At 48.3% G+C, this 12,213-nt stretch overlaps 1 protein-coding gene across 2 annotated transcripts in view; it reads left to right on the top strand.

The window, feature by feature from the left end:
* The first annotated feature begins 8 nt into the window (after positions 1-8).
* The window catches only part of sdc3 (syndecan 3), a 29,574-nt gene continuing 17,369 nt past the window's right edge, over positions 9-12,213 (top strand). Inside the window, exon 1 of one of the 2 annotated variants that reach the window (XM_088405477.1) lies at positions 9-388. In XM_088405477.1, coding sequence (XP_088261603.1) covers positions 332-388 — 57 coding nt within the window. In that variant the 5' untranslated portion in view covers positions 9-331. The remainder of the gene's footprint in view (positions 389-12,213) is intronic. The other variant, XM_088405476.1, reaches the window with a different exon arrangement.

The raw sequence follows: 12,213 nt of genomic DNA, 5'->3' as shown, positions 1-12,213 counted from the left end.
AGAGAGGGAGAGAGAGAGGGAGAGAGAGAGGGAGAGAGAGAGGGAGAGAGAGAGCGAGCTCGCCGGAGGGAGGCGAGACGAGCCAGTAAATCTATCAGGAGCGAAGGGAGAGGCGGCCTTGGAAGTCCACAAGAAGAGGGGGACCTTCTTCTTCCGTTTCTTCTTCCCCTTATCGCTTTTGCGCGCGTGTGGATTTCCAAACGTCAGCCGGAGGCGCGCTGCGAAAGTTGGAGCCCAGACGGCTTCGGACGACACCCCCCACCCCCCTCGAAGGAGGCAGCGGCGGCTACCACCAACCGGGAGGCTGCGGCCGCGTACCCCGCTCGCGAGCATGAGGCTGCTGCTGCCCGGGTCGCTGCTGCTGGCGCTGGCCGCTTTCGTCTCCGCGGTAAGTCAAGCGAGGCTGCACCCCACCTAAACCGAGCCTGCACCCCACCTAAACCGAGCCTGCTACCTACAACCCCACCGCGTCGGTTCCTTTGTGTGCACGCGCACGTTCGCTTCTACTTAACTCGCCGCGTGCGTGTGCGCATGCGTCACTAAATGAGACGCGAGTGATATCAGCGAGGAAATCCTGCACTCGACCTACATATCAGACCTGTGAGGGCCCCCGGTGACCCCCCCAAAATAAAAATAAAAAACTCCTCTCTCCTCCACGCGCATTTTGTACGTTCGTGCGTGTGTGAGTAATTAGTGGGTAATCTCTAATTGATCTTAATTACGAGGCTCTGCGGTTTGTGAGGTCGGTGTCATCCTGAAGGGGGGGGTGGGGTAGCGGCCACATTTCGCGTGGAAGTGGATGGATGATGTCATCGGGACCCCCCCTCATTCGCCCCGAACGAAAAACGGAACCACCGTCACAACACGCCCACGTCTCCCGATGCCGATGGAGCCGCATTTATCGTACGGAGGAGGAAGAGGAGGCAGCGAAGGAACGGAGTCATTGAGAGGAAGGCGGGCCAAGGGCAAAAATAGACCCAAGTTAAAGGGGGTTCTGCTTGTGACGCCATGGGCAACCGCACAAGCCGACTCGTTTCCTGGAGGAATTCGTTGCCGATCAAGTTAAACGAAAAGACTCTAAAGGAGCAAGACAGACTCGTTAGGCCACGCCTCTTAAAGGCACTCTTCCAACACAAACTCAAAATAACAGTAAAACACCAGTTCAACTTTGACAGCAAATAATGAAGCCTATGATGTCATACTTTTCACCTACTTTGGAGGTTAGCTTAATGAACGTTAGCCTTATTTTTATACAAAGCCAGCTGACAGTAGTGTAGCATGAATTATCAAGGGGTTTGTGTGCGTATGTGGTGTGTATTTTTTTTTCTCCAAGTGTTAAAAGGTTTTGACGCCGCTCTTCAACAGTCACTCATATTTGCGCACACACACACCAGTCAGGATTATTACTGGGTCACTCGGTTAGCGTAGCAAAGTGCACGCTAGCCCGGACTTGAACTAATCTGCCATCGAGTGTACGGACAGGGGACAGGTGTTCATGTTGAAGTGCGTGCACACACGCGCGCACACACACACGCGCGCACACACACACGCAGAGTCAGTGAAGAAGAGATGGATGTGCCGGCCAAAGAGCGTTGTGCGATAAAATTGAGTAGGAGCTGGATCCATGTGTGAGAGAGGTTTGTACGAGAAACATTTGTATGAGTAAAAGAAGTGTGTGAGAGCAGTTAAGTGCATGAATGAGAGCGGGGCTTGCGTTTGAGAGCGTTGTGTTGGCAGAGTGTGGCTGAATTTGTTTGTGACGTATGTGAATGAGAGTTGCACATTATTGAGAAATGTATGCATGTGTGAGCTGGGTGGAGGAGACAGGTACCTGTGTGTGAGATGGGTGTGAATGTGAGAGAGATCCAGAGACTTGCGTATGTGACAAAGTTTTTCAAGTGTTTAAGAGATTTGAATGTGATTGAGGTCTACGTATACAATTTTTACAATATTTGAAAGAGTTGTGTGTGTGAGAGATGCCAAGAAATTTGTGAGTTGTAAATGGGAGATCAGAGAAAGTTTGATGTGTGAGATTAATTGGTGATAGTTATGAGATGGCTGTATTTGATGCAGAGAGCCCAAGAAACATGTGTGAGAAATAAGTGTTTGGAGTGTGTGAGAGCATTATCAATGAGTGAAAGAAATCTTGAGACGCACCTGTGTTTGAAAGATATTTTTTACGTGTGAGAATGAAACTTTTGAGTGAGTAATACAAAGATGTGTGAGAGGCGCCTGTGATTGAGATATGGCTTCGTGTGAGATGTCAATGAGAGATGTGTGGGTGTGTTAGAGATATGTGTGTGTGCAATTAGCATGTGTGTTCATGAGAGACAGGTGTGTGTGAGAGAGGTATCTGTGTGTGTGTGTAATGTAGTTGTGGCTACTTCCTGTTATCACAACTTGTGCTATCATGTCATTGCGCTTATGTTTTACATGATTTTCCCACAGACATCTGTTGTGTCCCAAGGATGGCTTGTCCGTGTGTGTGTGTGTGTGTGTGCGTGTGCGTGTGTGTGTATCCTTCATGAGAGCCCCGATTGTCCATCTGTCAGCATGTGGGCCTTGTGGAAAAAAAAAAAAAAGTCGGGACTAACCCGATGCCAACAACTCGTCCTGGCCGGCTCCTTCGAAGCGTCGTGTTCCCTCTGTTGATCGGAATGAATCCTCGTGCCCCCCCCTCGCAAGTTGGCAAACAAAGCCCCCCATAGTGCGTCCGCGAAAGCGAGGAGGAGCGGCAAAGATCCCGAGCAGCTTGAGCGAGGCGACATGGAGGCCGAGTGTGGAATGCGGGAGGCAATTTGACGCAGGAAGCCCGGGTGGGGGCAAACTCACCCCGAGGGAGGGGTCCAGAGGTATTTCAGGTGTGTGTGTGAAGGTGCGGGTGGGCATGGAGCTAAGGGGGGGGGTGGCTTCCTGCGGATGGAGGAAATGAAAGCGATCACAGTTCATATCCGGGCCTGCCGACAGCCTGAGGTCAGCGTGGGTGAAGAAAGACAGCTTTCACCCCCCCCCCCCCCCTCCCCCATACACACACATCCACAAATACACACTTCATTTTGGTCTCATGAGAATTTTGTGTTCTCACAGGGAAATTCCCATTCGTCATCAAAGCGTTTGTGGGACGTGCATTATTTGTCGGGCCAATGTCGGAGTTAAGACAGTCCCCAAAGGGGGACAGGAGTCTTTTCCTTCTAAAATCCCGCCAAAAACAAAAGAAGCACTCTAGCTGTTATGCTAATCGGTTTACAAAACAAACAAACACAAAATACTCTGACAATGTTGTAGACAACCACAACATTTTAATTTTGGACATTGCCATTGTGGAACTTCCCAACATGCTAATCATCGGCGGCCATTTTACACCATATTTTCCGAATAAACTCCCTCCATTAACGCAAATGGAGAAGCTAGGCTATCATAAAAGCCAAAACAGCCACCTTGGCGTCCATTTTGCTAATGGTTTTCCTCCAACATGTTTGTTCCCAACACTGGGTGTGTTTGGAATGTTTTTCGTGGAAAAAAAAAAAAAAACGGCGTCAACCAGCGTGGGCACGCTCGCTCGTACGAAAGCGCGCTCAACAAAGCCGCTGTTACGTTATTATCTTACGCACGCACTCGCTGATAGCGTGCCACTCTCTCATACTCGTAGTGAGTCAGACGGGGAGACTGGAGAACCCTGGAGGTGCTCTTTTTTTTTTTTTCCTCTTCTTTCATTTAGGCTGGTCAAAACAGGCGGAGAAATGCCGCTTGTGCAGATACTAAACACACACACTGGCGTCTCCCCTGCAGTAATTGGGAAGAGCAACACACACACACACATATTCTCCAGAGACGGGCTGAGATGAAAATGGAGGCAGCGGAAGGAAGGAAGGAGGAGTGGAAAAAAGGAGAGAGGGAGATAATGAGGGGAGTGGAAGGAAGGATGGAAAAGGGGTTAAGTTAATGGCAAGCGTGATGGGGAGAGGGCGTTTCCCCCAAAACGCAGACGGAATCGGGTAGAGGGGTGCGAGGGGGCGGGGTGGGGTGGGGGGTGGGGGGACAGGGAGGCTTCCACCGCTCGTTCCCGGGAGGCGAGCGAGAGAGCCAGCCGGCGCTACCTGCTCTGCGTCGCCATGGAAACCACCTCTGTCACGGCACTAGCGCTCCGCTTCCCTGCGCTCCGGATTTTTTTTTTTTTTTTTAACCGATTTTCACGGCCTGTCCGTTGGGTCCGACGCAACAAATCGCGCAAGGCTAAGTGTTTAGTAAGTTAGCAACTCAAACTCAAAAGTCCTTCACGTTTTTTTTTTTCATGGTCCTTTTGCGGCGGTTTTAGCATATAGCCTAAGCTAGCCGTTCCCGAATGAAGGCGCGAGTACCTTTGGGTACATTTTACGAGGGATTGCGCAAGTATCAACAAATCTAGACAGGAATTACAAATTGCGGCGGCCTCACAGGATTGCGCTCATTGTTTGTTTGTTGGCGGGGAGGAATATCCCGTTACGTTCTGGCCCCGTCCCCATTAAGCCTGAATAGGATACAACATTTATGACTGGGTAATAGCGGCGGATCCCGCTCCTGACACAAAATCCCCCAGTTTGCAACATTCGTGACAGGGGGGAGATTTTTTGGAATCGGACTTATATGAGCTGGTTATTTGCGAACGGATCCCACTTCTGACACCAAACGTCTATTGGAATTTTATCGTTTGGAGCACAGGATCGGATAAGAGCGGTTTCGCAACGGTTAATCACTCTGATAAAAATCTGGCATGCTTATCTGTAAATTGAGCCCCACTTCTGACACCGCCTTCAACTCATAAAGACTTCTTGTGTACTGTATCCGACTTGTGGCAGTTGTGGACCTGGAAGTGCGTGCGTGCGTGCGTGCTTGCAGTTGTGTTTATCAGGGCTGAAGGGGATTTTTGTGGCTAAGGTGCCAGACGGTGTGTTTATTTGTGTTGTTCGGCGCGTGTGTGTTTTTGTGTGCGTGTGTCCTTTTGGGTCACCAGGTTACAAAACGGACACAGCAAGTCAAGTGTGTGTACTTCCTCAGTGGCGCTTTCATCCACATGCCTGTGTTTGTTTGCCAAATGTGCAGGAAAGGCACAAGCAGACAAGGCAGTGTGTGTGTGTGTGTGTTTTGCGTGTGTGTGAGTGTGTGTGTGCGTGACATGTGACTGCATGTGTGCTTGAATAATTCAGCAGACGGCGGAGTGAACCAGGTCACAAGCTCATTGCGGAAATGTTTGCCCTGCATCCATCTTATCTTTTCATTCATTCATTCATTCGTTCATTCATTCATGTGTGCATTTCTCACATCCAGTCATTCCTCACTACAGCCATCTTTACATGTTTCCACCCTCTTCTTGCTTTCATTCACTCCTTCATTCATTCACCCCCTTCTGATGTTCATCTTCTCAGCCATTCATCCCTTCACGCATCATTCATTTATTTGTCCTTTTCATACACCCATTCGTTCCCTCACTATAGCCATCTTTACATATTTACACCCTCTTCTTGCTTTCATTCACTCCTTCATTCATTCACCCCCTTCTGATGTTCATCTTCTCAGCCATTCATCCCTTCACCCATTATTCATTCATTTGTCCTTTTCATACACCCGTTCGTTCCCTCCCTTATTTTGTCCCTTATGCATGTTTATCCACTCTCCCTGAGTCAAACCAGTCATCCATTAATGTATTCATTCAGTCTGTCAATGTTTAATTCATTCATTTATTTATCAGTTCATTCATTTATTCTTTACACAAACTCAACCATCCATTCCCTCCCTACAGCCGTTCCTTGTCCATCTATTCTCTGTTCATTCATTCATTGCAATTCCACTTCTTGCCAAAAATAATCCCTTCATTCATCCCCATCTTGATGTTCACCTTCCCTGCATCCAGCCCTTCATCCCTTCATCCATCATCTGCACCCTCCTCACATCCTACAGCTGCCCTCATACATCATTCATGCGTCCACCTTCTTCCCCATTCATCCACTCATTGCAATTCCACTTCTTGCCAAAAATAATCCCTTCATTCATCCCCATCTTGATGTTCACCTTCCCTGCATCCAGCCCTTCATCCCTTCATCCATCATCTGCACCCTCCTCACATCCTACAGCTGCCCTCATACATCATTCATGCGTCCACCTTCTTCCCCATTCATCCACTCATCTGCCTCTGATTGCATTCCTTGAAGGGCATCTTCACCCTGTCCTCATCTTTCCATTCATCCTTTCACGTCTGGCGGTAGATCCTCCCCCTCCCCCTCCCCCCCGTGTTTTTCCTAAACAGGAAGTTGGTAACGGCAGGCTTCCCACATGTTGCTCACGTCCTCCCCATTATTGGCCGGCCGCGAGGGACCGGCATTGATCCAATTAAACACAGACGTTGACACACCAGCGGCCCCCCCCACCCCCACCCCTCCACTCTCCCCCCCCTTCCTCTGGGGGTGTGCGTTCAACCTTTGAACTCTACTGCTTGAAAGGCCTTTTCAAAGGCATGTGCGCCGCGCACAAGTTAATGAGCTGGCGGAGCGCGCCCGTGCGCTTTTGACAAGTTTGCCTGTGTTTCTTGCCGCTTGCAGCACGTTGCCTTTCCCAGCAGACACACACGCACACACACACACACACGCACACACACACACACACTGACAGGAGCAGCAGCAGCAGGTGATTCATTTTCTAATCTTTCATTCCAACAGTTGTGGATTAGCTGTAATCTGAGGCCCGCCGAGACGGGCCCTCAAAGGATGACTGACTGACACCGAGCGTTCGCGCCCTCGGCTCCATTGTTTGAGTGGGCGGCTTTTTTTGTGAGGGTGTGTGAGAGCAAGTGTCTGTGAGATACTGTGACAGCCTGTGAGTGAATGACGCCAGCGTGTGTGCAAGTGTGTGAGAGGAAAAGTGAGTGTCAGTGTGATTTTTCTTGTATATACGTCGTGTAACTGTAATGTGTAATTTCACATATTCATGTGAGAGTAAAAGCGCTACATAAAAAAGTGTGTGAATGTGAATTAATGAATGTGTGAGATCGAAAGAGACTGTCACTTTACCTATGTACACATCCTGTAGGTGTGGTGAGTGTGAGAGTGAGCGACAATGTGTCTTGAGTGATTTTGTGAGAGCGAAAGAGGCTGTCATTCTGTTCATATACATGTGTGCGAGAGTGAGTTAAGTAAATAATTGTATGAGAGTCAATGTGCGAGAGTGGCAGTGATTTTGCTCGTTACCGAGTGAGTGTGTGGGAGTTTGTGAGTCCATGTGAGTCTGCAAAACCAAGAATGAGAATAGCGTCACCGTCTGTGAACACGAGACCGCATGAATATCAGTTGATGAGTGTGTGAGAGTGAAAGAGACCGTCACAGTGAGACACGTATGTGCGGTGAGTGTGAGAGTGAGTGACCAGGCGCGAGAGAGACAGTGCTTGTGTGCGTTGCTGTCACACGGTGAGTGTATGAGTCCACGTCAGCGGTTGCAAAACTAAGAATAATTGTGTGAGAGTAAAAGTGAGCGTCATCGTGTCTGAATTCGAGTATGTACGCCAGCGACTGTATGAGAGTGAACATGTGTGCTAACTGCAAGTGTTTGAGCGATTTTAACCGAGTCCGTGTATGCATTCGAGAGAGCGTGTTTGTGTGTATGTGTGAGAGAGCATGTGTACGTGTATGTCAGCTTGACAGCTCACGCACAAGCAGAAGATGATACTCGTGAGGCGCACGAGGAGGTGTGATGACAGCGTTTGCTACCTGCCTCCGTTTAAACAGCGACATGTTGGATGGGCGGGGCAAGTGATTTATTTATAAATACGGGCAATTAGCACTGGGTGCAAATTAATGCGCATCATTAACGGGCGGCAATTGTCGCCCGGTGATTATCTGCGTAGCTCGTCTTAATTATCGCGCGGTCACGGCCGCTTGAGGACGCATAATGTCGTCGTCGCCGTTTAGCCGCGTTAGCTTAGCGCGCTCACGCCAAAATGAAAAGCTGCCGGCGGTTTTCTAGCATCGCGGAGGGAGGGGGCGGAGTTTGCCGATGGATCCGGCGGCCGGGGTTCCCGCGGAAGCGATTAGCCGTCACGGCCGAGGCTCAAGGTGCGAGGCGGCCGATTAGATCCGCGACCGAGATGGATTTGAAGAGAATGAGAGGGGATTGAGGTCAGAGGCAATCGCGGAGCCGGGACGAGAGAGGAGGAGGAGGCGGCGGCGCCTCGTGAAAATGCGCGCATTTGGATTGTTTAGAATTTGACTTTGTCCTTGTCTTCTTGCCCGTTTTGTCTCAAGCCTCGTCTTTGGCTTCCCGTCTTCCTTCTTGTCAACGTTTTCTCGGACGATTATCGGCCTGGCCGACGCAGGCGCCGGAAATTGGCGTTTTGCGGGCCAACGGGAGAGGACCAATTTCAATTCAATTTCAATTGCTCGCTCAATTAGCAGCTTATAATTCAAAATTGACAACAATCGGACAAGCCAAATTGGCATTGGCTATTTTTCAAAATATTCCAAAAACGTTATTTTTGTAGAGGAATGCCAAATATTGATATTGATAATCGGTCCGACCCTAATATGTACACGTTGTGTACACAAACATGCACTTGAGGGGACCTTACAACCACACAAAAAAAACATAGAAACCATCCAGTGAAAATCTCCCTTGTCCTCACACGGAGACAGCAAAGACACACACACACACACACACACACACACACACAGCAGGCCGCCCCGCATGGAATCGTCTTCCATTATGGATGACCTTATGAAACATGCATCTCCACATGCAAGTGTGTGCGCGAGGGAGACGTCCACTAAATTGAAGACACTACGTATGCGTGTGGACGCATTCCATAGCTGTCTCCACTTTCAGAGGATGACAATTTTGGGACATTTTAATCTGAGGATCGGGCTAGCGTGCTAGCGTGTTTGCGTCCAATGTGCTTTGAGATTCCGACAGGGGCGCCGCTCCCACACTGCATAATGCACCGTTTTGTGCTCGGGCGTGTGGGTTTCTATAAGTGTGTGTGTGTGTGTGTCTGTGTGTATTGATGTGCGATTGTGGAGAAAAATGCTGCAGTTAGCGCTGCTTGCTAGTCAGCTATAGCAGGTCAATGACCAAAGCGAAGGCAGATTTATGTGTTATTTTGCGCACGTATGTGTGTGTGTGTTCCCGCCAGGAGCAGCGGGAGGGCGTGGCGCCCGCGCCCGCAACTTTTCTGCCGTTTCTATGGAACTTTTCAAAGGGGGTTCAGAAATGCGTCCGCTCCCCCTGCGGGCCCTTCGTGCCTTTGTGTTGGAGGAGGGGCGGGGGGGCCGGAGGCACTCCCGGGCAGGGTAATCGATGCTTTGCGAATCGAAAATGCCAAGGAGGATGCTGAACGGCGTGGAGTCCGCGTGTCGAGTCACAAGGCGCCGTGCGCTAGCGCCGCTGTAATTACACGTTGTGTAATTAGGCCGATGACTGTCACGCGCTTTTGCCGGCGAGAAAAACGAGAAGGAAAAAACAAGGACGGCAAATGAATTCCGGTGTTTTTCAGAGCCTCCTTTTCCCTAAAAGTGCTGCAAATAACTAACCTGGGAATGCGTGAGTGGACTACTTAGAAACGGGTAAAGATGTCTTTGAATATGTCGTTCAATGTGTTAAAAAGACAACAAAGAAACAGTCGAGGAAGGACAAAGACGTAGACAAAAAAAATCCTCTTTTACCCTAGTTCAGTGGTTCTCAACCTTTGAAATATGTTTTCAGCCAAGTACACCTCAATCAGCTTAAAATATGCCATCAATGTCTGACTTATTCAACTTTCATTTATATTGGTCCACAAAATAATAACATAAAGTGTCCTCTCTTGAATCATAGAAGACATCTGTTACGAAATTGAAACAACAATTGTGAATACATTTTTCCCCACAAAAAATAATCATTATAAAGTGTTGGCTTGCTCTCAAAAGGAAAGAAAGAAATATTCGTCCACAAAAAAAAATATGAAAGAAAGCGTCCTCTTTTGAGATTACAGTAGATATCTGTTCAAAAAAATAAATCGTTAATTTAAATATACCTTTTTAATCGAAAATTGTCAGAGTTATTATCCGATTTCTGCGGTCGTTGGACATATTAATCGATTATCGAAGTAATCGTTACTTGCAGACGTTTGGGCAGCTTTTATTTGAATAAAAATTCATATCGGCATCAGTTATCGACCCCCTTAATTACTCATAATCGCTATCACCCCTGAGAAAAAATATGTTGCGTTTGGTATTTCCAAGACTCAGTCCTTGGTATCTGTAATTGAAGTACTTGTACTCTGAACAAGTCATATACTTTTGGACAACACAAGACATTGGGAATGTTTCCAGAGTTTTTTTGTTTTGCTTTGTTTTTTGTTTTTTTTACAGTGGTACTGTAATGTCTTCTGAAGTGAGTACTGCGTGTGTGTGTGTGTGTGTGTGTGTTTGCGCTTAATCCTGTTGGATTGTCAGATTAGTGTAACAGCTGGCTGCTATGGGCATCTCTCGCTCTCTGCACGACCCCCCCCCCCCAACTATCATACTTCAATGCCGGGCTATAGTACTATAATAAATCTATGAATTACCATTTGTGTGTATGTGTGCGTGCATGCGTGTGTGCGGCGGTCTCACGGCCCCGCTCCATTACACGCTTCCGAGCCAGCTGATGCGTCGCTAGACGGTCACGTGACCGCCGCCTCGATCCCCCCCGACCGAGTCTACGGCCTCATTATGCAGCTGCCGGTTGAAACATGCTACGCGCTAGCAGGCTAAACAGGGCTGAATAGATGATTACGTTTTGTAGCGTAAATTCAACGTTTCAGCGAGCAAAGTGTTTGTGGCATGTGCCACAGCCGCCATCTTGAAAAGTAACTCGAGTATCTAAAAAAAAAAGTACTCGTTTTTCTGTCGGGTACTTTATCAAGCGCCAGGAAGTCGGGAAGGAATCAAGCTAATGCTAGCAACTAGTGTTTAGTGCTTTATTGTCTTTTGTATTCATAATTATATTTAACCAAAAAAAAACTAACTTTTCGAATCATTGTTTTGATCTAAATACATGATCAATAGACTTTTCAGTGGGATGTCCAAATACCAAAACATCTGATATCCGTAGCCCATCCATTTCAGAGTATTTCCCATTTCATTTATCGTCCAGAGTTTGAAACGCAGATCAAAGCCGTCAGCACGGGCGGCTAAAGCGAGTTTTCAATTTTCAGCATTTGGAAGTCAAACGAGAGACTCCTTGAAGTTAGCGTCGGCGCGAGCCATTTAGCGGCCGTATTTTTTAATTAACTGCCGGAAGATAAGAAGTGTCAGTAAAGTTGACGCTTGTCTGAAGCTAACGACGATAATGATGATGATTAAAGGATGATGTGGTTTTCGAGGTGACTGCATCGCGCCTTATCCGGCTAGCACCCACGCGCGCGTGGCTTTTCCCTTTTGGCAGGAAGATTCCGATATTGCTTGGACCTTTTCTGAGAGAAGCTTTTAACACGACACCCCCGCGTGCAAACGATGCTACCCGCAAACCTGCGGGACAACCACAGCCTCACAGGCTACATCTTGGATTAGCATGGATGCTAACCAGCTGAGATTGGACCAACGTAAACCTCGCATAAGAATGATGATTTTTTTTTTTTTTTGTCACCTTCTCGCCATTCCGTTTGCAGATAATTTTGCAAGCCGGCGAAGCGTAACTCGGCAGCGGCGGCTGATTGACAGGAAACATGTTGCGTTCATTTTCTGGCTCCCGCGCACGAGCTTGTTTACGAACACTCGAGCGCGGAGGGCCGCAAACAAACACACAACACATTAGTCTCCGGCATTAACACTTCCTTGCCTTGTCGTGCCAGATAGATGCCCCCCACCCCACCCCCCACCCCACCCAACCGCCACTCAGTACCTTCGGAAACATTTTTTAAAGCGCTAATGAGCGTAAAACTGCACAGCAGGTTCTTTCTTGCGAGCGCATACTCGTGAACCCCCGCTGCCAACCACTTCCAGTTGCCATTTTCTTCATGGCTAACTGCTTGGAGTTTGGGCGGCGAGTAGTGAATATAAATTTGGAGGGTGCCGCGAAAGTGCAACTCTTACACTTGTGCAGTTTAATGGGCTCCACTCCACAAAGTTGGAGCAGCATTTCAATGTCCGGAACAAGCTAACGCAACCCCGGGGGGCAAAAGGTAGAGTCACAAATTTGTTGATTGCTAGGCTAGCTAGCGAGGTTCCGACGAAA

The sequence above is a fragment of the Hippichthys cyanospilos genome, chromosome 21 (assembly GCF_059441005.1).
Source record: "Hippichthys cyanospilos isolate Australia breed blue-spotted pipefish chromosome 21, RoL_Hcya_1.0, whole genome shotgun sequence".
NCBI lineage: Eukaryota > Metazoa > Chordata > Actinopteri > Syngnathiformes > Syngnathidae > Hippichthys > Hippichthys cyanospilos.
This window is presented reverse-complemented; position numbering and strand designations above follow the sequence as displayed.